The 23,393-nt window shown below is 46.8% G+C and overlaps 1 protein-coding gene across 1 annotated transcript in view; it reads left to right on the top strand.

Moving 5' to 3' along the window:
• The first annotated feature begins 16,332 nt into the window (after nucleotides 1–16,332).
• The window catches only part of VEGFC (vascular endothelial growth factor C), an 83,578-nt gene continuing 76,517 nt past the window's right edge, over nucleotides 16,333–23,393 (top strand). The window contains exon 1 of the mRNA XM_036300232.1: nucleotides 16,333–16,810. Within this exon, the coding sequence (XP_036156125.1) occupies nucleotides 16,673–16,810 (138 nt within the window). The 5' untranslated portion in view covers nucleotides 16,333–16,672. The remainder of the gene's footprint in view (nucleotides 16,811–23,393) is intronic.

Genomic DNA, 23,393 nt, shown 5'->3' with positions numbered 1-23,393 from the left:
GCGAGATTTCCTAAGGGAGACCCCATCCTGCTAGAGAGGGAGCTGAAATCAGCAACAAAGCACAAGGTCAGGGGTGAGGGGATAGAGCTGTAAAGATTAACTTCTTGATAGTGAAGACATTAGCAAGAGAGAAAATGCACAAAAAGCAAGCAGAGGCAACAGCATCTGGAGAATTCAAGTAAGAGAAGAAATATGTGAGCTCAAGCGATGAGGCAGGACTGGAGATGCTGACACCAAACCACAGAGCTGATGGAATCCCCCAGCATGAATGGAGGCACGAGGCAGCTGGAAATGAGGGTGAGCTCTTCCCAGCATGTCGATGTGTCTGAGCACCTTTGATGTAAAATATTGTGACGCAGGTCTCCTTGGGGTCTATTAATAAAGAGGAAACAGCCGAAACCGGTTTGGCTCAGTGGATAGAGCGTTGGCCTGCGGACTGAAAGGTCCCAGGTTCGATTCCGGTCAAGGGCATGTATCTTGGTTGCGGGCACATCCCCAGTGGGGAGTGTGCAGGGGGCGGCTGGTCGATGTTTCTCTCTCATCGATGTTTCTAACTCTCTATCTCTCTCCTTTCCTCTCTGTAAAAAATCAATAAAATATATTTAAAAAAAATAAAGAGGAAACAAAGAACACAGACTAAGCACCCATTCTGAGGGACCATCACATCACTGGAGGCAATTCTGAGTTCTGCAATACCTGTGTTCCTTAAACCACCCTCAGACCTGGCTCTGTGTGCTGGTGCCAGTTAGTCAGGAAATCAGTGTGACTGGGCAAAAAAGAGAGGTTAAAGGGAGAACGTGAAGGATTTGAGGGGCTGTGCCCCCAGTGTGGCCAAGGAGCAAAGATGAGGGGCTGGCCAAGTGGAAAAGATGGGAGGCTATAGTCTGAGAGAAGCACCTGGGAAGTGGAAGACTTCAAGGGCATAACGGTTTCATCTGAATGCAAAGTCCAAGGTGTGGTTCCCACAGAGGAGAGAAGCGGAAGGCAGGTGACGTGAGTTTGGTTGGAAGAGACCAAGGGATTGAACATGAGCATGTGAGTTGCTGTCCACACGTATCTAATTCAGAGTTAGAATGAAAGCTGAAGCTGGGATTATGGGTAAGCAAGGTCCTTCAGCATTGGGGAGCTCCCTAAGAAATGGTACATGGCGGTGAGAAAAAGAAAGACTGCTAGATGGTGTGGGACTGACCACGGGGCATGGAATGATGGTCTAGAACTGCATTGTCCATTCTGGTGGCCCCCAGCTTCCCATGGCTACTGAGCACTTGGACTTCAGAGGAAGGTGCACTGAGCTGTGTCAATAACAATGACATGCCAGGTGCTGAAGACTTTGTACAATAAAAAGGCTGTGAAATAAGCATCCAATTAACGATTTTATATTGATTTAATGTTGAAATAAAGATATTTTGGACAGATTGGGTAAAATACGTATATTATTAAAATGAACTTCACCTGCTTCTTTTACTTTTTTGGAAGATGGTTACAAGAAAATCTAAAATTTCCTTTGTGGTCACTCATGTGGCTCACGTTATATTTCCATGGTCAGAGCTAGTCTAGAAGCTTACAGGATGTCAGATAATCACTCCATCCTTTCTTCCTCCTCGGTGCTGAGCCATAAAAGCCGGACCTAGTTCTGTTCATAGATTTGATTTGGAGTCTTGTTATACAGGAAGAAAACATGAAGTTATTAAAAATAGATGAGTGCTGGCGAGGAACTCATATTGGGACCAAGCTGCAGCCCCCCACCCCTTCTTAGAGTCTGGGTCGGGATTACTGTGAAGCTACAATGAACACTACTCATCCCTTTCCTGCTTCCTCGTCCTCACACAGGTTCCTGGGAGGAGGGTGTCAAGCTGGGTCACACATCATGTGACAGATAATTTTATATATTAATATGATATTTTAAACTAAAAAAAAATAAAGTTATAAATAATATTTATTACTACGTATACAGTTCCAATTCAACTGGTGTAATAGAATTCATGTCTGATTTGGGATGTCAGAAGACTTTAAGCTGCAACCTCTAATACAAACCAGTCTTTTTTAAAACATTTATTTCAGAGAGGAAGAGAGAGGGAGATAGAGATAGAAACATCAGCGATGAGAGAGAATCATTGACCTGCTGCCTCCTGCATGCCTCCCACTGGGGATGGAGCCTGAAATGCTGACAGGGAATTGAACCTTGACCTCCTGGTTCATAGGTGAAAGGTCAACCACTGAGCCACACTGGCTGGGCCAAACCACTCTTTTAAAACAACTCCCCCAATTTGAGTCATGCCTCACATTCACAGAGGATAGAACATCCCCCCTCTCAACCACACCGATGTGATTTTTCTTCACACATGCGCTTCCGTACTACAGACAAAAGCATGGCTCCACAAAGAATAGCTTCATAGACGATGTCCTCTGAAGCAGACACCTTTTTCTGTGTGGCGACATATCTTTAGCGGTAAGTACTGATAACAGAAGGCACACTGAAACCTACAGTGACAGGCACCATCAGTTTAAGAGCCAGACAAGGAGGACAAGGAAGCAGGGAGAAAACAATGGTCGTGAAACAACAGGAAGCGAACCGAGGAGAAGCCTGGCCAGTCCTCCATGATTGACTTCTCGCCGCTCGAGGTGGGTCAGGTACTTGGCAAGGAGCTTTACAGCCCCAGAGAAAAGAGGGAACACAGTCCAATGGAATATTCATAGTGACCGGAAGAGCAGAATAAACCAGTTACCTTGGCAAACTATGTGTTTTCCTAGCAGCAAGCCTGAAGAGTGATCCCTGCTGTGGTTCTTTCAAAGGAACGGACTACGTGATATTGTTTATTGATTCCGAGAGGAATTTCGTTTTTAAAAATCTGTAATGGAATATCTACATCCCTGAGCACACGTGCGCGCGCACACACAGTCCCCTCATCACTCTTTTTGTTGGCCTTACACAAATAATTCTCCGATGGTTCAATTTCCCTGGCCCATGTTAAAGTGGCCTCGGCCTTATCATGCTTTGCCCATTAAAAATTAACTCTCCAGACTAACTTTTCAGCACCCTGGTCTCTCTAAGTAACTCATCTGATAAACTGAGCCTTTCCCGGAAGCAGTAAGTGATAAGGGGTTAATAAGTGGCCTTTCCGGAGACCTGGATTAACTTAACGGCTTCTGGTTATACGTCAAGCTTTGCTTTTATGGAGCAAAAACTGCTTTTCTCTATTTTGCAAAGTGGGCCCCTGATGTCTCAGACGCACAGAAGGAGCTGCCCACGTTAAGGGTTGGGGGGTCTGGAGTCCAGCCAGCCTTTGCTCTGCCTTTGACCTTCGCCCTCTGTGAGGACCCTCAGCCACACCCCAGCATTTATAGAGTGTTGGTTCAACACCACCCCCTTAAGCAAAAGGGATGACAAACTCCTACAGAGACAGTGGGGACGCATGAAGACTTAACCCCTCAGAGATCCCCACCTCCAGGGGTGCCCCTCTGCCTCTGACCAGAAGCTCCACTAACCTCTATGTTGCATAAGGTGTCCCAGAAGCGGAAAGTGAATGGGGGCTCTGGGAGCTGTGGTGCTGGGTACGGTGTACGAGGACTACGGAGGGGAACGGGGTACCTGCAGTGCAACAGGGGCAGGGAAGTCAACTTGAAGGACACGGGTGATTCTCTATGGGCCGAGTTTATGAAACAGACAACAGGGCATGAAACACCTGGGGAACCAGGTTAAGATGCGAGTCAGACTGAGTGGGTCTGGGTCAGGGCATGGGATCCCAAATCTCTTAACTAGCTCCTCCATGATGATCAGGCTGTTGGTTGGAGGACTCCCCTTTGGATAGCAAAGCTCTAAGGCACCTCCTAGTAAATGTGACCTGGGGAAAGAAATTCACTGAAACATACCCTTACCCGACGATCCAGAGATACCATACCTTAGTATTTACCCAAAGGAATTATAAAATGCTGTCCACGCAAAAACCAGCACACGCAGTTTATAGCTGTTTTATTCATAATTGCCAACATTTGGAGGTAACTAATGGATAAGTAAGCTGTGGTCCACCCACCCAGATAATGGGATATTATTCAGCACTGAAAAGTAATGAGCTAAAAGCCAGGAAGACATGGAGAAAATTTAATACAAGTTAGTAAGTGAAAGAAGCCAATCTGAAAAGGCTGCATACTGTATGATTCCTACTAGATGGCAATTCTGAAGGGGGAAAAAAAGCAAAACTATGGAAACAGAAAAATGTCATTGGTTTCCAGGGGTGGGGCGAGGTGGAGGATGAGCAGGAAGAGCAGAGGATTTTTACCTAAAAATAATAAATTAGCCTATAACAAAACCAGAAAAAAAAATCAATGGGTCATCATTTCTGAAACAAATTGTGAGTCATGCTCCTTATTTGCGAACTTCCTCCTTCTCTCCATGTCTCCTGTTTGCTTTGCCCTCAGCATCCCAGCTGATCAGGCTTCATAACCTAAACCTTCAGTGAGGCTAATCTGTATGGTGCTGTAATGGGTGAGTCCATGTCATTACACATTTGTCCAAATCCATGGAACGTACAACACCAAGAGGGAGCCCTAAGGTAAACGATGGACACTGAGTGATTATGATGTGTCAATACAGGCCCATCCTTGGTGAAAAATGTACCACTCTGATGAGTGATGCTGATCACGCCGGAGGCAATGCATATGTGGAGACAGGGGTTGATGGGAAATCTCTGAGCCATCCTTTGTTTTTGTTGTAAGGCTCAAATTGCTCCCCACCTCAATAGTCTTTTTTTTTTTTTCCTTAAAGCAGAAATTCATTGAAGACTACTTCAACTCCACACAGGGAGGACCAACGATGCTCAGAATTTCCTGGAATGAAGGTTTAGGTTAGGAAGCCTGATCAGCTGGGATGCTGAGGGCAAAGCAAACAGGAGACATGGAGAGAAGGAGGAAGTTCGCAAATAAGGAGCATGACTCACAATTTGTTTCAGAAATGATGACCCATTGATTTTTTTTTCTGGTTCTGTTATAGGCTAATTTATTATTTTTTTTTCTGTATAGCATGCCTGTCTTATATCAGGTGGGTCATTGGTAGGTAAGTTACAATTTAGTCCTTAGTCATAAGGTATCAAGTAGTGGTTGTGGCTAAAGCATAAGATAAACAGTTAGAAATCAAAAACTATGCAACACACTCTTAAATTTGCAAACTGGAATTATATGTTCAATTAGACATCATCTGTAACAGAATTATACACTGGGCAGTAATCATTATGAATTGTGAGGGACAAGGAAGTCAGTATAATCTAATTCACTTCCATAATTAAAGGAAGTACCCAGAGGGCTTGAACAACGGTGATAAATTCAATACTTCTTGACACAACCATTCACAAAGCTTTTATTTCTGTACCATATACTAGTCTCTGTTAAATGGAAAAAGGGTAATAAAAACAGTTTACTACAGAACTTTCCGAAGGGTCAGCTTAGCTTTATAAAATAGTGGGTGAAGTACAGGTGAATTTGTATATAATGTGTATGTGGCCTATTCTGGAATATCTCAACATAAATTTGGATAGTTCATCCTTAGGTTATTAACTTAGCTTTTGTTGTTGTTATTGTTGAGAATCTTACCTCAACTCCCCAGAAACAAAACAGCTTCCTGAAACAAAATAGAAAAATGCCTGGGCCCATAGAAGGAATTTAGGGGCTAAAAGGGCCATTAAAGTTCCCTTGTGTTAATTTTGAGAATACCTTTCTCATGATCTAATTACTGAATGGTGTTAAAAAGTCTGAGATTGTCATTGTTTATATGTTCTCCATTGTTTATATGTTTTAATTATATAAAATATCATACATATACAAAATAAATAGAATATAAAGAATCTCCACCTATCATTACTCAGTTTCAATAATTGTAAAAATCTGCCATTCTTATAAAGGTTTTATAAAATTCATTTTTTATAATTTCCAAATATTTTGGACTTTTCTACTTTTTAAAAAAGATATCAATTGTTAATGATTTCTAATCTAATTTCATTATGATGAAAAAACACACTATAAAATTTCAATATTTGAAAATGTATGTATTGAGACACAAAATAAATTAGGGTTCCAGGTTATGGTCTATCTTAGTGAATGTTCCATGTTTATTTTTAAAAAAAAGTTCATATAGATATAGATATAGATATAGATATAGATATAGATATAGCTATCAACATGGTTAATAGGGTCAATTACCCAGCATGTTTGGTGGTGTCATTCACATCTTGTATGTCCTTATTCATTATTTTTATCTAATTGTTGTACTGAAAAGGGGGTGTTGGAGCCTTCCACAGTAACTGTAGATGTGTCTGTTTTTATTTTGGCCAGTCATTTTTTCTGTCATGTATTTTGAAGCTGTTTTTATAATCATACATATTTATAACTTTCCTGTTTTCCTGATGCACTGATACTTTTACCGTTTTCAATGTCCTCTTTGCCTTTGGTAAACTTGCTGTCTAGGAGTGGCTTTTCCCAAGCATATAAAGCAGCCATTCCAGCTTCTTATTAATAGAGTCTGCATGGTATACCTTTTCCAAAACTCTAACTTTCAACTGTTTGTGTCTTTGTAATTAAAGTATCTCTCTTATAGAAAACACATAGTTGAGTCTTACTTTTTTTTTAGAGGTAAAGAAGAACATTTTATAATGATAAGAAATTCATCTATTATGAAAGAAATAATAAATATTAAGTGAAAATAAAATAAATGGGAAATATAAAAAACAATTAAGAAAATCAACAAAAGAATCATAGCCTTTGAGAGTATCACAAAATTGACAAACTTTTAGCTAGACCGAGGAAGAAAAAAATCAAAGCAGTTAAAACCTGGAAGTAAAAAGGGAACTTCCATCACTACTCACCGTACAAAATAGAAAAGATAATAAAGGGAACGTTATCTGTCTTGTAAGCCCTACCTCTGGCCTTCCTAAGGGGGCATTCCCACTGATGGCTTTTTTTTTTTTCTGTGTATGGGCCATACTCTACTGTTTCTCCACATGTCTCATAATTTTTTGTTGAAAACTAAACTTTTTTTTTGAGGGGGGTGGTGGTGGTCTTACTTTTTTAATCAACCTGAAAATCTTTGCCTTTTAATTGGCGTGTTTAGTCATTTATATTTAATGTAATTATTAACATGTTTGATTTAGCTCTGCCATGTTGCTATTCATTTTCTTTTGGTTTTATCTGTTATTTTGCTCCTTTGTTCCTCATTTCCTGGTTTCTTTTGTGAAAATCCAATTCCTTTTTAGTTTTTAATTTCAATTCCTCAGTTAGCATTTAAGTGTGTTGCATTATTTTTAAAGTGGCTGCGATAGAGACTATAATATGCATCTTTAAGTGAACATAATCTACTTAGTGTTAATATTGTACTACTTCATATAAAATAAAGAAACCTTGCTATAGTTCTTTGTGCTATTCTTGTTATATATGTTACAACTGTTCACATTATAAATCCCTCAATATGTTATAATTATTGTGGTGTGTGTTTTAAAGAAATTAGTAAATAATGTATATGCATTTATGTATGTTTAAATGTTTAAATATTTGACTACATATTTACAATTCTGGTAATCTTTATCCTTCTCTTTAGATCCAGGTTCCTACCTATTGTGTAATTTCCTTTCAGTCTGACAGGCTTCTGTTATCATTTCTTGTCATGTAGGTCCGTCTCCGTTTGTGGTTCAAGTGTAGACATTCCTCCAGTTTTTGTCTGATTTTGGCAATTCTCTGAGTGACTTCAAATAGTTGGGGTTTTTGAGGGAGTTAGGGGATGGGACCAATTTTATAGCTCTTATCTGCAGCAGGCTTAGTCTAACCAAGCCACCCACCATTAGCCCAAGCTGAAATCTCACTGTTTATATTTTAACACACTAAACTATAGCCCTATTTAGTCATTAAAGAAACACTTCTGAGGACATTAAAATGTGCTAGACATTAACAAAGGCAACACTTATTCAAGGAATTCCAAGTGGTTGAATATCGTTAGAAGATAGAGCATGCTGGGGAGAGTGGAGAGTGTCTATGGAGGAAACAGCCATGCAAACATGCATATATTTTATCTTGTGTGTGATAAGGAGCTGTTGACAGGGTTTAAGCAAGAGAGAAACATAAGCAGACATGGGGTTTTGCAATGGTATGGATGAAGAAGTTTATAGAGTAATGCCTATGGCTAAAAAAAAATGATCTGGAATATTCCTAGACTTCCTGTGGGTCTGGAGAGGAGGAGAGAAACTCGAAGAGGCAGGAGGTAGAATGTGGATGTGGAATTACAACTGGTGAGTGGTAGACTTCCCATAATCCTTGTAGCAATCACAGAAAAGTGTCAAAAAAGTGAATCATGTAAATGTATCACATAAGAAAATTCATATGTGATATATGCATAAAGAGAAAGAGAAGAATCATTGATATAAACAACAAAAATAAGTTCAAAATCAGGGAAATTCTAGAATGTATTAGGAAAAAATGAATACGTGGAATAAATACAAGAAAAGTTTACATATGAAAATAAAGGTAAAATGTCTATACCTGTATACAAGAAATCCAAAAAAAACATAAGGGGAAAGACAGTCTCAACCAATTATATGGACGTATGACCCATAATTTCACAGAAATTGCACACACAAACACATACATACAGATAAACATACATGAACTCAGATCAAAAACACCAAAAGTGTGCCAGAGATAACAAATAAATCAGTATGGACATATTGTGGCAAAATTTAATAAAATCAAAGATAAAGGAACATTCTCAAATTCTCCAACAAAAAATGGCAGGATGTCTACAGAGGAAAAGCATCATAACATTTTGAAAGAGGCCGCAGAGGGCGCATTACCTACGGAGCACTGGATCCATATGGCTCTCAATCCAGGGTCTCCCAAACTCGAGCTCTAGAACAGTGGTTCTCAACCTGTGGGTCGCGAACAATGAAAACACATCCTGCATATCAGATATTTACATAACGATTCATAAGAGTAGCAACATTACAGTTATGAAGCAGCAACGAAAATAATTTATGGTTGGGGGTCGCCACAACATGAGGAGCGGTATGAAAGGGTCGCGGCATCAGGAAGGTTGAGAGCCACTGCTCTAGAACATTGAACATTAAACAACATCATCACCTCCTCCATCGCTCAGCTTCCTCATTTACATCCCATAGATCATACTAATATTTTTGCCATAAGAGTGTTGGGAGTACTAAGTGCAATAAAATATGTAAAACCCATCAAAATACAGCCAGATACATAATAGGCACACTGTGACTATAAACTATATTTGTTTTCATATTTCTTGGTAGCAATATTTGGTGGAGAAATACAATAGAATAAAATTGTCAAAGTGCTTGCTTAAGGAAAGATAGTTGATATGAGAATTTCATATCCATTTGAATAACCATTTAAATACAAGGTAGCCTGGCCAGTGTGGCTCAGTGATTGAGCATTGACCTATGAACCAGGAGGTCACAGTTCGATTCTCGGTCAGGGCACATGCCTGGGGTTGTGAGCTTGATCCCCAGTGTGGGGTGTGCAGGAGGCAGCTGATCAATGATTCTCTCTCATCATTGATGTTTCTTTCTCTTCCTCCCTCTCTCTTTCTCTCTGAAGTCAATAAATACAAGATTGAAAAAAAATAAAACACAAAAAAACATAATAAATGTAAGGAAGAAATAAAGATTAATAAAGATATTAGTATTAATTTGTAATTACTTGTCATGCTCTATGCAAAGTGTATTGAGAGATGGTTAAATGTCAAGTACTCTTTTAAGTTCTTTATGTGTATTAGCTCATTTAGTATTCACATGAGCCCCATGGGGGGAAGAGAGGTCCACCAAAGGTCATCAGGGTGGAGCTGATAGGCAACAAGAGTGACCTCCATGGTAAGCCTTCTTTGTGAGGCCTGTGAATGTGAGATGGGCCTTAAATCCAAACCATCTGTCCTGGCTCCCTCTCTGAGTCTCTGGGAGGGAGTCCATGGACGTTTGTTTACAGACCTTATCTCTGAGAAAGGGTCCTTGAGTGCGGGTTCAGTGCAAGCAGAGCCCTTTCTTTCCAAGGAGCTTTGATGTTGGTTACCTGTCCTGTCGCGTTCTCTTTCACATAAAACACCAATTCCTGGTTGAGTCCAGTTGTGAATGAAACCAAATATTCCACTAGCTGGTGAGCACTCTGTGTGCAGAACACAGAGCTTCGTTGTTTCTCTGGACAGATCTTGCACCTGGTTCTCCCGTGTTTGAGTCACAGCAAAGAATGACTACAGGTAGATAATGCGGTATTAGAGTTGGAGGCCTTGACTTTTCCCTGGTTAAGGAACAACAATCATTTGTCAACCACCCAGAACCTTAAGCCTACAATCATGGGGGGGGGGGGGGGGAGGATGGCTAAGGAGAAAAAAACAAAACAAAGCATGCAGATTCAAGCATGTGCACTGTCATCTAAATCTAGTTCTGCAGATTGGGTGGAACTGGCCATGACCTACCGCTGCCATCTGGACACAGAGCTCTGTGGTGGACGCTCTCTCTACCCAAGGACCATCACTTCTAAAGAATTCTTAAGAATCCCTCATTTTAAATCTCCTAAAGGAATGTCCATGGGATGGTCGGAGGGGAAACCTTGTGTCTTTTTCGCTGGGACACATGAATGTAGATAGTCACTCCCTCAGGTTCTCCGGAGTTTGGCTGCCGTTCTGGTGGTCAACATTACCCGGGAGCTCCTTCCACTGTGCTTCCCTGGCATTTTTTAATGGTGTCTTTTGCGATGATAATGTCTCTGTTGTTTAGTTATGCAGAGGCTGCTTGGGAGGATATGAAGGAAATGCAACTTTTATCTGTCGGTGATAAGACCGATTACATTTCATGACTCCCTTGTGGTGTCCTGCCACACCTGCCCAAAGCCAGGTAGAGTCCCAGACAGGAGGAGAAATATGGAAGCTTAAAGGGAGGCCTGTGCCATGTTCTTATGGTTAGAGTCAACGATTGCTCATTCGAGTTTAAAAATACCGCCCTAACCAGTTTGGCTCAGTGGATAGAGCATCGGCCTGATGACTGAAGGGTCCCAGGTCCGATTCCAGTCAAAGGCATGTACCTTGGTTTCGGGCACATCCCCAGTAGTGGGTGTGCGGGAGGCAGCTGATCGATGTTTCTCTCTCATCGATGTTTCTAACTCTCTATCCCTCTCCCTTCCTCTCTGTAAAAAATCAATAAAATATATTTTTTAAAAATACCATTGACTCTTTGCTTTTTATGAAGTTTGAGAGAGTTCAGGACAATAAAATTTCTGAATAAACAGCAAAGCTTTGCAAACTTCTCTAGTACCTATCCCAGCACAAGGAATACCTGTGTTAGTGGTGAGTTAGGTTGGAATTCAAGAAAGGTTTTGCTACTGTCAGAATCATGCCTTTCCAACAAACAAAAGTTTTGTTCCACCTTGAAAACTAACATGCATTGACTGCGATATTCAAGCTCCATCGCAAAATGTAGGTGTATGAGCCCATTTGTAAGTGTTCAAATGTGCCTTAGACTTGGGTTCTTGTCCATGCCCATCTGCAGTTACCAGGATGCATCTGGGTCAGGTGGAACACGCATCTGGAGACATTCTCAGCAAACTTAATAAACTTTTCTCACCAACACTGATAAAATATTGCAATCAATTTGTCCCCCTCGGGGTGGGGAATTCCATATACAATGTTTGCAAGGTTCCACTTAAAGGCTCCTGGCGGCATTAAGCAGCCATTCCAAAGGGGGAGGCCATCCTCATGCCATGGTTCTCAGTAACTCTGTTCAAACTCCAAAACAGGTGTTGTGCCCCAAAGAGTATTTCTCAGCAAGTCTTCAAGGGTCCAGAGGAAGTGAGTGCTTGGTCCTTGATTGGAGCAGCCTCCTGGATTTCCCCCTTCCTTTCCCCCCTTTAGTTTACTTATCAAGGGTTTGAATACTTTCCATTCCAGTATCTGATCTTGTGGACGAAAAGGGGCCACCTGCTAACCTGACTATCTCAGGGGAGGCCTGCGTGGCGGCCTTGCAAACTGAAGAGACTGAAGTAACCTCATAGGATGGTCTGAAATCAAAATCTCTAATTAAAAAGCAGTTTATGGTGGGTAGTCATGTCCTAGGCTAGTATCTTCCCTGACAAAGATCAACTTTGATCTTTACTGAGCCTATTGTCTTTTTGCATCTAAGATAGCACACCTGTGGACTGTCAGGGTAACTTTTGGAACTTCCCTTTTTTCGGACCCCTCAGGGCACAACAAATGGTGCCAGGACTGAAACCACAAACTCCCTCATTGTTATTGTCATCTTGTTAATTGTTGACGGTTATCTATCCTGCACCCACATGTGTAAAAGAAGCATAGGTCTATCACTTCACTTTAATCCAATTCCAGAAGTATCTCCACGCTGCTTTCTCCCGCCTCCCTAATCGATCACCAATGGATTTCATGTAACCCACATATGTCTCCTCCTTTGATGGAAATTTATAAAACCACCATCCTTTGGAGCATTGCCTGGCAATTGTATATTAACCCCCTACTTCTGACTGCAGGCTATTCAGACAGAGTGAGGAAAGAGCTTCAGTCATACCTGCTCCAAGCTCTGCACCCGTATGTTTCCTGAAGGTGGTAAAGAGCCTATCCCTACAGTCTCCAACGTAGCCATCTTTTTGTTTGTTTGGGTGCATGGTCTCCAAATATATTGTCTAATAGCTACAGTTATTCTAAATTCCTCTGGTTTTATTATGGAATTTAGGGTCAAATCACACTGAGGGTAGTCACAGAGCCTTTTCCATTTAATTTTATTGGTTCATAATAACACAAATACATTGATGTATATCTGGAAACCCTGGATTAAATGTTCCTTGAACTACTGCAAAGTACTAACCTACCCTTAATTAGAGGTTTTGGAAAGTCTTCAAAAATCACTCTCAGCTCAGACCACGATCAGGGATTAAATTCTACCACCAGGGTCTTGTTCTGACCTGGCTAACATTCAGAGTTTCTGGCTGCCCAGAGGAAGGGGAGCTAGTCCGAAAGAGTGCTGGGGCAGGGACGCTAGAGGGCCACAGGGTGGAAGAAGATAAAAGCTTGTAGGTTCCAGTTAGGATGCCGGCAGATCTAAAAGAGAGACAGCCTTTCACATTTTTCACGTGTCTCTTCCGCAGAATACTGAGAGAGGCAATTGCGGAATCTGAATTTCTCTCACATGCTTTCTCTTATCTACCAAGAAAACACCGGTCATCGAATGGTTGCAATGTTCCTCCCTTTTCACTCTAAGGCACTTTGCAAATGAACAATTTTGTTCTTATAAAAAGTTTCCCAAAATAGCCACTGCAATTCTAAACTACTGTTGGCCAATTATGCCATTTAGAAAGAGATGCGTTTGTGTTAGTGTGTAAATACACATACGAGGCTGGAATCTGGTCTGCAGGAGACATGCACTAGGGTTTAGTCTGAGACAGGCACGTGACCATCTGGGGTGGTTGGTCAAGTCAGTGGTTGGTTCCCCCTGTGTCCTAGGCTCCCCATCCTAAGGGCTGGGCAGTCTCCAATGGCAAATCTGAAGTTCCGGGTAAATACAAGGGTTGGACATGAACTTCCTGCTGTCAAGTACCAACAGAAAGTGCCCATGAGTAAGGACAAAAAGCAATGTTGCTGGTAACAAGGCAGCCTCCTACCAGGCATGGGTGCTCTCAAATCTATCAAAAAATCAAAATCTTAGGGGAAAAGTACACTTAGTGTTTGGCAGCTGGATAAAAAGAAATCGGAACAGAGACCTACTTTGAGACTCACCCCATCCCTGCAGGCCCCAGTGCTTCCAGGTTCTGAATTGAGGGTCTTGGTTACAGCACCAAGGGAGGTGGCAGTAGGCTCTTGGTGGGACTGGCAGGTTGTGGAACTCCCCAAAGTCTTGCCAGAAAACCTTGTAATGAACAAACGTATATTTAGCAGAACTCTCTGCAGGAAAGGAGAGCACCATTTTGACAGTCTTACTGTGTCTCAGAAGAGGTAAGTCAGAGTTAGAATAACCGGAGGACTTTGGGGTCTGGACTCAGATAGGGTCAGGTAGGTCTTTCCAAGTGGGGGGGCTGAGTAGGATTGGGCCAAGGTCCTGGGGAAGTAGTTGAGGACTGGTTGGTTCAGGGAAGCGAGGGTCATCCCTGTGCAGTACTTTACATCCCCGGGACTATGTTCAAACTGCCAGTTTGTACTTCTTAATCCCGTGAAATCTCCTTTTGTTATTCCAAGTGCAATCGAAGTGGAGAAACACTGAAACAGGGGGTGGTTAAAAAAGAAGGTCCAGCCTGGCCAGTGTGGCTCAGTGGTTGAGCTTCAACTATGAACCAGAAGGCAGTTTGATTCCCATATCCTGGTTGCAACTCAATCCCCAGTAGGGGGCGTGCAGGAGGCAGCTGATCAGTGATTCTCATCATGGATGTTTCTATTTCTCTCTCCTCCCTTCCTCTCTCTGAAATCAATTAAAATACACACACACACACACACACACACACACACACATATATATATTTAAAATAGCTCAGCTTCTACTTAAATCCTTCCCCAGCGAGTCCTCAGCTCTTCCCTCTATCATACTGAAGACAAATATGGCAAATTGATCAAATGTGCATCTAACAGAAAGACAGCAAGAGGACTAACACACTGGCAGGGCCCGCATCCCAACTCATTCCAACAAGCTGTGACGACGGACTGTCTCTGGGAGGACAGATTTAATAAAGATACATGTCAAAGCTCACATCCCGGGCACAGTCCACCAAGTTCACGAATGCGGGGTAAGTGACGCAGGCCTGACTAACCAGCGTACACAGGAAGTGTCCTTGAGAAATGCAGTCGATTTTAAGTGCCATGTGAGTCAGCGCTGATTCTGCTGCCAGAGAATAAACTCCATCTGAGGCTGCGCCAACCAATGCACTGACTCTGGACAAGGGAGACCCTCTCTCCGTGCTGGCTGGAACCCTTTACCGACTGAGTCCTGTGCTGAGCGGTTTGCTAAATGTAGAACCAGTTAAGATTAGATCATGGCCCAGGAGGGGCCTGGGAGTTGTCCTAAGAAAAGATGTTTTACTGGGAGGAAGGCTAGTACAGGGGGAGCGTAACACATTTTTCAAAGTATTTGAAGAATCACACATGGACGTGAGCGTCGATTCATCGTGGAAAGTTCCAGAAGTCAGAAGCAATGGGGCGATGGAAGGAGCTTTTCAGCAGCAGCCTTGGCCATCCACACAGGGAATGGGCAGGGCAGCAGAAGGCCTCTGTCCCAGGAGGCCTTGAAGCCTCCTAGTGACTGGTGGCTGCGGGCACTTTCCCAACTTGTGGAGTTGATTCGGATTAAGAGAGTGTCCTCTGCATCTCGGATCTTAGATGCAGAAAATGGGCGTTTCTAGAAGTAGCTGGGGAGCGAGAGGGAACCTTCTCATCTGGTACATTACTGGACCCTCAGCTTCCCTGTCTGGGACCTGTCCCCTCCGCCCCCTGGAGGGGGACCTCCGGGGCAGCAGCGCCACGCAGCCCCTGGGTGGTGCTCCTTGGGGGGAACGCAGTCGCTCCATTGCTGTCACTTCCTACAATCTGTTGGCCACATGTCTCTCTATCAGCCCCTTCTCGCTTTAACCTGACTTCTTGCAGAGTACTGGGCCTCTTGTAGTCCATGGCGCCTCTGGCCAGAAGCTGGGGTTCCCAAAGGATCCTAGGCACGCACCCCAGTGGTCCGCGCTGCACGCAGAGTTCCCCGTAGCTCTGGCTTCACCAGCAACACCAAGTTCCCAGGGAAAGGGGGACCTCGGCTGGAAAGGGGGACCTGGGTCCCCGCCATGGCGATGACTTTCTCAGGGACAGGTCAGCGCTCTGGGGCTATTTCCAGACCTTGCGCTGGGCGCAGCGGGCCAGGCCTGCTGGAGTCGGACAGGCGGCCGGGGCTGCCCAGGGCAAAGGGGCTCCCCGCGCCCCAATAAGTACTTTCTCCCGCTGCCACTCTGCCCAGCGTGGTCGCGTCGCCTGAGGCTGGGCCTGCAGCCCGCGAGCCCCGGGACTAAGCCGGCTCCTGGGCCCGCAGCCCCCGAGGGGAGGGAGGGATGGAGGGGCCCGGGGGTGGGAGGTGGGGCTCAGGGGGAGGCGCGGGCGCCGGGGGCAGGAGTGGGCGCGCTCCGAGGGCGAGCGCAGGGGAGGGCGGCCGGCCGGCACGCTCCCTCCCTCGGCCTTTCTCTCACATAAGCGCAGGCAGAGGGCGCATCAGCCATGCCCTGCCCCGCGCCCGCGCCCGCCGCCGCCTCCCGGCCCCGCCGCCCCGCGCCCGCCGCCCGCCGCCCGCCGCCCGCCCGGCGCGCTCCGCTCCTGGGAAGGGCGGGGAGGAGGGGACGCGGGCCCCCGGGAGTTGGAGGGGCCGACCATCGCGGGGGCTCTGGGCCCGGCCCCCTCTCTCCCGCCAGCGCCAGCGCCACGCGGGCCGCGCCGCCGTCCGCCTCGCCCCGGCCTCCCCTCGGCGGCCCGAGCGCGCGGGGGGCTCGGATGTCCGGTTTCCTGTGAGGCGGGGACCTGGCCCCGCGCCTCTCGCCGGCACCCGCTGCGACCGCGCCGCGCGCCGTGGGGATCGCCGCCTGCGGCTCGCCCTCGGGGGTCAGCGCGGGGCTCTCGGGCGGGCGCGGGGCGAGCGGCGGGCAGCCGCGCCCCGGCCGGTCCACCATGCGCCGGCTGCGCGCCCTGTGCCTGGCGGGCGCCCTGCTCGCCGCCGCGCTGCTCCCTCCGCGCCACGCGCCCGCCGCCGCCTTCGAGTCGGGACTCGGCTTCTCGGACGTGGAGCCGGACGCGGGCGAGGCCCAGGTGGGTGCCGGGGCCGGGCGGCGGGGGGTCGGGGGGCCGGGGGGTCAGGGGGCCGGGGCGCGGAGGACCCCGACCCGGCGCCGAGCGGCGAGCGCGTCCCGGGGTCACCGGGTGTTGGTGGCACCCGAAGTTCGGGAGCGGACCGCCCGCGCCCGGGAGGAAAGTTTCCCGCTGTTTCCACCGAAAGTTGGTGCCGGGAGAAACGCGGGGCGCGGGCGGGAAGGGCCGGAGCGGCCGGTGACAGGGACCGCGGAGCCGCTGGGACCCGTCCCGCGCCGTCGGGAACCTGCGCGGGGAGCGCCGCCCGGAGAGCCGGCCTCGCTGGGGCCGGGGCGGACCCCCCACCGGCTGCGGGAGCCGCGCAGCCCGGGCTGGGACGCAGCCCCGCGGTGTCTCCCCGCACAGCCCCGGCACAGGGAGCCTGCAGCGCGGGGCGCAGCTCTCCGAAACGCGGGGACTTGGCCACCGGGCTGGGGGGCCGGGACGTGAGCCAGTTCGTGAAGGTGGTCAAACTGGAGGTGCCACGGGGGGTCCCGCAGGCCCAGCCCGGCGCGACCGCCCATCCCCATGACCGGGTTCTGAAACCTGCCGGGAGCGCCGGGCAGTAAGGTGGATCGTGCGCGGCTGTTGTTTCTCAAATAAGCGACGTCTTAACTCTTTGCCTAAAATGTTGCCGAGAGCCGTGTGAGACGTTCGGATCCGCAAGAAGGAGCCGTGTGCGTGTTCCCTCGGGTGAATATTCACCGACAAAGCTCGGGTCTGAGGGAGGTGGGCCGCCTGCTCCCCGCGGTCTTGACCTCCCGGAGGCCGCCCGGGAGATGCGCTGGGAAGCTCCTCCGACGCGGTGGTCCCTGCAGGGCCCGGACCGCGTCGCCTCATCGCTGCGAGGGCCAGAGGGGAAGTTGTCCGCTTGGAACTGATTTACTGACTCACAGACACTGAACGGGTGGAAATTAACTTGCCTTCCCAGTTACATTTTGGAATACGTTTTAAGGTTGAGTAGACTAATTTTTTAAATACGAGGTTACTTCTGTCTTTACATTTTTTTTGGGGGGGGATGTTCAAATACAGAATATAAGGGGTCAAGGAAAAAAAACACTTTTGGGATAAAAAGGTATGTGTTCAGTTGCAGAACAGGGTGCATTCTGTGAACTGTAGGATAGTTTTTAACGCACATGGTTACACAGGTATCACTGTTGTTGCGAGAGTGGCTCCCTGTCCTTAAATGCCACCCCAATGTAGCAGGGGGCCCACTGGCACTTCTGCTGTTTCACTTCCTGTTTCTGCAAAGTCAAACCATGGGCAGTATGGCCCGTGGTAACTCCCTTCGGCTCACAGGAGGGGCGTGGGAGGTAGGAGGTCAAAAGAGAGGTCTTTCCTGATAAGCTGAGCGCCCCTGGGAGGCTGTCACTGCTGGACAGCCCCGTGTGTGTGTGTGTGTGCGTGTGTGTGCGCATGTGTGTGTGATGTGTAGGCAGGCGTGCTGTTGGACGATACAAGGTAATTCATTTTTAATTTCAAAATTGTCTTCATTGGTGAAGTAATCACATTTCCCCTTTGAAAATCTTCATGGCTTCTGTGTTCGCTCTTCATAGCTCACCATCCTTCATGTTCTGTACGGTGAACGTGGGGTGGTTTTCTGCATCCCTCACGGACTCTTTGCCACACGATGAAGCATCAGGTTAAGTCTCTGAGTTCCATAGACCACAAGGCAGCCCATTGGTTATCCCTGCACTGAAGTGTCCCCAGGGGGTGAGGAGAGGCGTGGCGAGGCGTGTGTCATGTGTCCCTGCCATGGAATCGCCTAGAGACAAGATCCAGACTCTCTGTCTCTCCCTTGTGGCCCAAACAATTGCCTCCTTTAGACATGAGCCCTCATGAGGAGCTGACGGTTACTTTTCTGTGAACTACGTGAGCCCCAAGAGGAGATTTGAGAAGGTAAAAAGAAGGTGCTAAGTAGATATAATCTCCACCTCCAAAAAAGGCAAATTGTTGGTAATTGACACTTCAAATGCTTTTTTTTTTTATATTCAAAAAATGCAAAACAGCTCATAAACTATGAACCAAGGTTAGCCGGCCAATCCTCTCCTCCCCGCACCCCCAGCCATGCAAAAAACTGGAGGTAAAATCACAACTGGAAACAGACACCCTTTTCTTCCCCTTCTATGTGGTATTGGGTCCCTCTTTCTAGTTATCTGGTTGGATGACGAACTCAAAAATCCTGAATTGTTGCTCTGAAGGGTGTTAGTGCAACCAAGTCCGCATCAGCAAAGTGAGGCAAGTGACGTGTTGCCTATCATGCAATTAAAGTTAATTGGACACGATGGGGGGAAAGAGGAAATATTTAACACTACCATCCCACTGAAGAACACTGCAAATCCTAGCAAACCACCAGATGGTTATCTACGATCGTGTTCCCACCTTGATTAGGGAGAGTGCACTCTGGCTGGTTGGATTTGAGAACTTTGATTTTAAGAGAAAAGTTGGTTTACAGAAACAACAAAAAGGAAGAACTACGTCATGTGAAATATACTTATGGAACTTATACTTTACAGGACTTTTATTCCATGAATTGGGTTGGACTTGGAGCATAAACACCTACATCCTTATATGTTTTTAGAGTAATACATGCAAGGAGAGCATATTTTACATTGCAGATACTTATGTTAAAAGTTAAGCTCAGCCAGGCTGGTGTGATCCAGTCATTGAGGGGGATCTCAGTTCAATTCCCCGGAGGGCACATGCCCTGGTTGAGTGCTCAGTCCCCAGTAGAGGGCGTGCAGGAGTTAGGGGATCAGTGATTCTCTCTCATCATTGAAGTTTCTCTCTCTCCCTCTTCCTCTCTGAAATCAGTAAAAACGTATTTTTTTTTTTAAAAAAAAAAGATCAAACTCAACATAAAATTTACAACCTCTGTCAACTGAGTGAATAATGTGGAAAATGAAATATTGAATACACAAATATAGCGTCTTATTTTCTATTTTACACAACTTCAAATATCTTTACATTTATAATTTAAATGCAAAAGGACTACGTAGATTAGCTTAATATTAACAACATCAATTGCTTTAATGAGAATAGCTATTTTTAGTTACTCTAATAAAAGCACATATAGCTTATGGTGATTATCTCAGAAAACTTCATAATAACGACAAGTAGTTTGCAGCATGCCAGGTTTTCTTCCTCCACCACTTATAATTCTGCATACTTTTAGGCTTGTTTTATTTTTTTATTTACTGCTTCAAATCCATCTGTAGTGATGTTTTTTCAAAATACCATCTGTGTGCTGACTGCAGCAGAATTCCTTGGAGGTCTTGACTTGCTTTTATTCTTACCTGACATTCATCAAATCTCTGGTCTCGGGCCTAGGAATATACTGTTTTAACTAGCATACAAGGTAACTCTCATGCACAATGAGTTTTGGAGTCACCAATCTATGGCATGTAACAATGATTACTTTCATTGGTTTTTATCATCTTCATTATATGATTGTCGAGTTAGTGAGGGAAGGCATTAGGCATGGGGAACTTCAGGCACAGAAGCCGTTTATTCTCTCTTCCAGGAGCTCACAGCTCAGGTAGAAACAGAGAGAGGCTTAAGCACAGCCCCTCTGTGAGCTGTCAGGGAACGGCACCAGAGCTTCCTCTGGGTGCGGAAGTTGTGCGAGAGACGCATCTGTGAGGCCTCAATGGTCTGGGTGCCTGGACATGAGGCAGAACTTGAGTTGTCACTTGAATGAGAGCTCTAGCAGACGACTCCATCAAGCACAGGGGCCCCTTTTGTGTCTTAGACGGGAGAGAAGGGGCAAGAAGGCAAATAGGACTGAGGGTTCTGTAGGGTAAGAGTGAAGGCTCTTAAGTAAGAACAAGTTTGTAGAGATGGATGGGGTCACATTGTATGTGGCCAGTTTCAGGAATGTGACCATCATGCTGTGGTCATGGGGGGGGGGTTGTTTGTGCATGATCTGAGTGCCTGAAAGACAGCTAGGAAAAAGGTTATTTAACTCGTGTATGGGGTTGATAATTCAGGACGTTGGCTGGGGTGTGTGGGGGGCGGGCATTGGTCTTGTTAAGAAGCAACAGCAACAGTGTAGAAGGGGAGCCGTGAATAGTGCAGCAGGTGCAGTGATAACAGAAGAAAAACTGTTAGAGGAAGAATCCATAGATCTGGTGACTGACTAACACGAAAGACACGGGAGTGGGAGAAAACGACCTTGACATCAGTGTTGTAATAGGACATGTTGAGCCTACTTGTAGGATGAGGGCACTTCAGAGAGCGATGAGACTGGTTTTCATGGACGCGTGGTGGAAGATGAAGGCATTGTCCCATAAATCACAAGATTTTACTAAACGAAGCCATCTTTGGAGAAGCAAATTAAGCTCTACCAATCCATCTCACTAAAGGGAAAGAATTGTCTAGGATCAGCCGGACTTAAGCTGCATAATAGAGCAAAAGTATTTAAGTGTTTGACAAGCGTTATTACAATCCCTAAAGGAAAATGAACAGAATGCGTACCCCATTACAAGGCATTAGAAATAAGCAGGTAAGTGTTATTCCAGTAAAATGGGTTGTGATACTAGTATTTAGCTAGTTACTCGCAGCCACCTCTGGCTTGGTGGTATGTACCTGGGGCCTTTCTCTGATGTACTCCAAATTCCCATACTTTTGGGCAGCGACCAACCATGAATCTTCAGAAGATAGGGTCACTGTCAGGGAAAGGTGCCCTGATTGTGGAAGTGGAACCCTCTTCAGCTCATTCTGCATCAATCCGTGCGAGGGCCTCGGCATCTGACCCCCTCTCAGCCCTTTCTGCGCCACCAAAGGGCTGGATTCTTGTCCCCGCCCCCGCGGATCTGATGCCTCCACAGCAAGTCTGTGGAGGCCCCGGTTACTGTTTTTCCTGAGCGGGTGTGATGAGTGCCTGGTCCACCTCCTGTCTGCTAAGAGCTCTCTGACCCCAACTCTGAAAGATGCTGGGGTGGGTGGCTTTGGACATCGCAAGCTCTATGCATCTTTCGTTCTGGTTTCTGCTTCTTTATGTTCTTTCTTATCAACTTTGAACACCTGCCTGGCGGCCGTTTATCCACGAGATGGTGATCATCAACACTGCAGTCTAGGAAGCCGCTTGTTGCCGGTCTGGGCGGCTCCCCAGTGGGCATCTCCTCTTGTCCTTCTGCGTTGGGCTGGGAAGGGGGTTGGGTTGGGAGAGTTCACTCTGGGTTCCCAGTCTGGGGCTCTGGAGGGGGTGTCTGGACCTCCTTGTGGGCAGCCTGGGTCCACGTGGTGTGCAGTTTCCTGTTCTCACCTGGTGCCGTGGGACACGGGAGCTGGTGTGAGTGCGGTGAGCGGTCCCTGTGCTCCCAGCAGGGTCACCTCTGGCAGCCCGAGGGGACTCTGCAGGCTCAGATCGCCTCTAGATACCAGGCACACCTTCGTGTATTGAGCAGGTGCTTCCATAATAAGTAGGTTACACCTGCGGCACCCTGAGCACGTGTGCCCTGCACGTCACAAGTTGACGTTTCCTTTGTCACTGCACCTCCGTGGGATGGATGCGATCACATGTCATTAAAGACAATGAACCTAGACTCCAAGGACTTAGCCAGGAACAAGAATGCTGCTCTCCCCCTCCACCCCCTCACCCCTTTTAAAAAACCTTGTCAGCATCCGTTTTAGAAAAGTGTGTCATGCATTTGGGCCTTTAGGGTTTTCGGACGCCCGTGACCCATCCTCCTGCCTCCCACAAGCGGTAGCTGTGCAGGCCGCGGCTTCTGCCTGCAGTGCGGCCCCTGCGGTACATTGATTTCTATCCCAGGTCCCACAGGACGGTCTGCAGTGAACTGGGACCCCGCCCCCCGCCAGGTTTGCACACGGAGCCCCTTCCTAAGGGAAGGTCGGAACCGGCTTCTCCCTGGCCATTGTAAGGGTGGCCACGTAAGGAGGGCCCACCAGAACTCCCGGCGGCAAGTCAGCGTTCTCCCGGTTGCACTCATCCAGCCGCAGTGCAAGTCTGGTGGGACCTGTGCCCAGGGACCTTTCACAGACAATGGGGCTTGGAAAGAACACGCGTTGCTTGGTGCCAGCCTCACACCTCCCCCACCTGCATGCGGCTATGGTTTCACCTCTCACCCTGGTGGAGACACGCTCCGCACATGCACAGACGCCTCCACGGTGTTGCGGAACCAGGTTTGTGACGGGTTTGCATCCCTCGTGAATCAGGGTGTCAGTAGCGGAGCACCTGAACCCGGGGGAGATGCCGGTGCTTTTGATTTGCAAGGTGATTCTAAACTTTTCCACCAATGTTTCATGTGGCAGAGCAATGGCTCCTTCTCATATTTTCTCACAGGGAGCAGCCGGGGGCTCCGCCCTCAGCTGGGCCACTCTGTTGGGGTCTGTAGTTCCCTGTTGGAGAGAAGAGGTGGTTCCTCGGTTTGCTTCCTTGGCATCCACCTCCGAGCCCATCGGATGGGCCTTCACCCGCTCTGCAGGGACTCTCACAGCCCCTGCTGACTGTGCCCCAGGCCCCCCTGTGAGAGGGAAGCGGGACTCCCCTGGGTCCTGAAACCCTGAAGCTCTTTTTCCTGAA

The sequence above is a fragment of the Myotis myotis genome, unplaced genomic scaffold (assembly GCF_014108235.1).
Source record: "Myotis myotis isolate mMyoMyo1 unplaced genomic scaffold, mMyoMyo1.p scaffold_m19_p_3, whole genome shotgun sequence".
Lineage (NCBI taxonomy): Eukaryota > Metazoa > Chordata > Mammalia > Chiroptera > Vespertilionidae > Myotis > Myotis myotis.
Note: the sequence above shows the minus strand (reverse complement) of the source record. Positions and strands in the feature narration are given on the sequence as shown.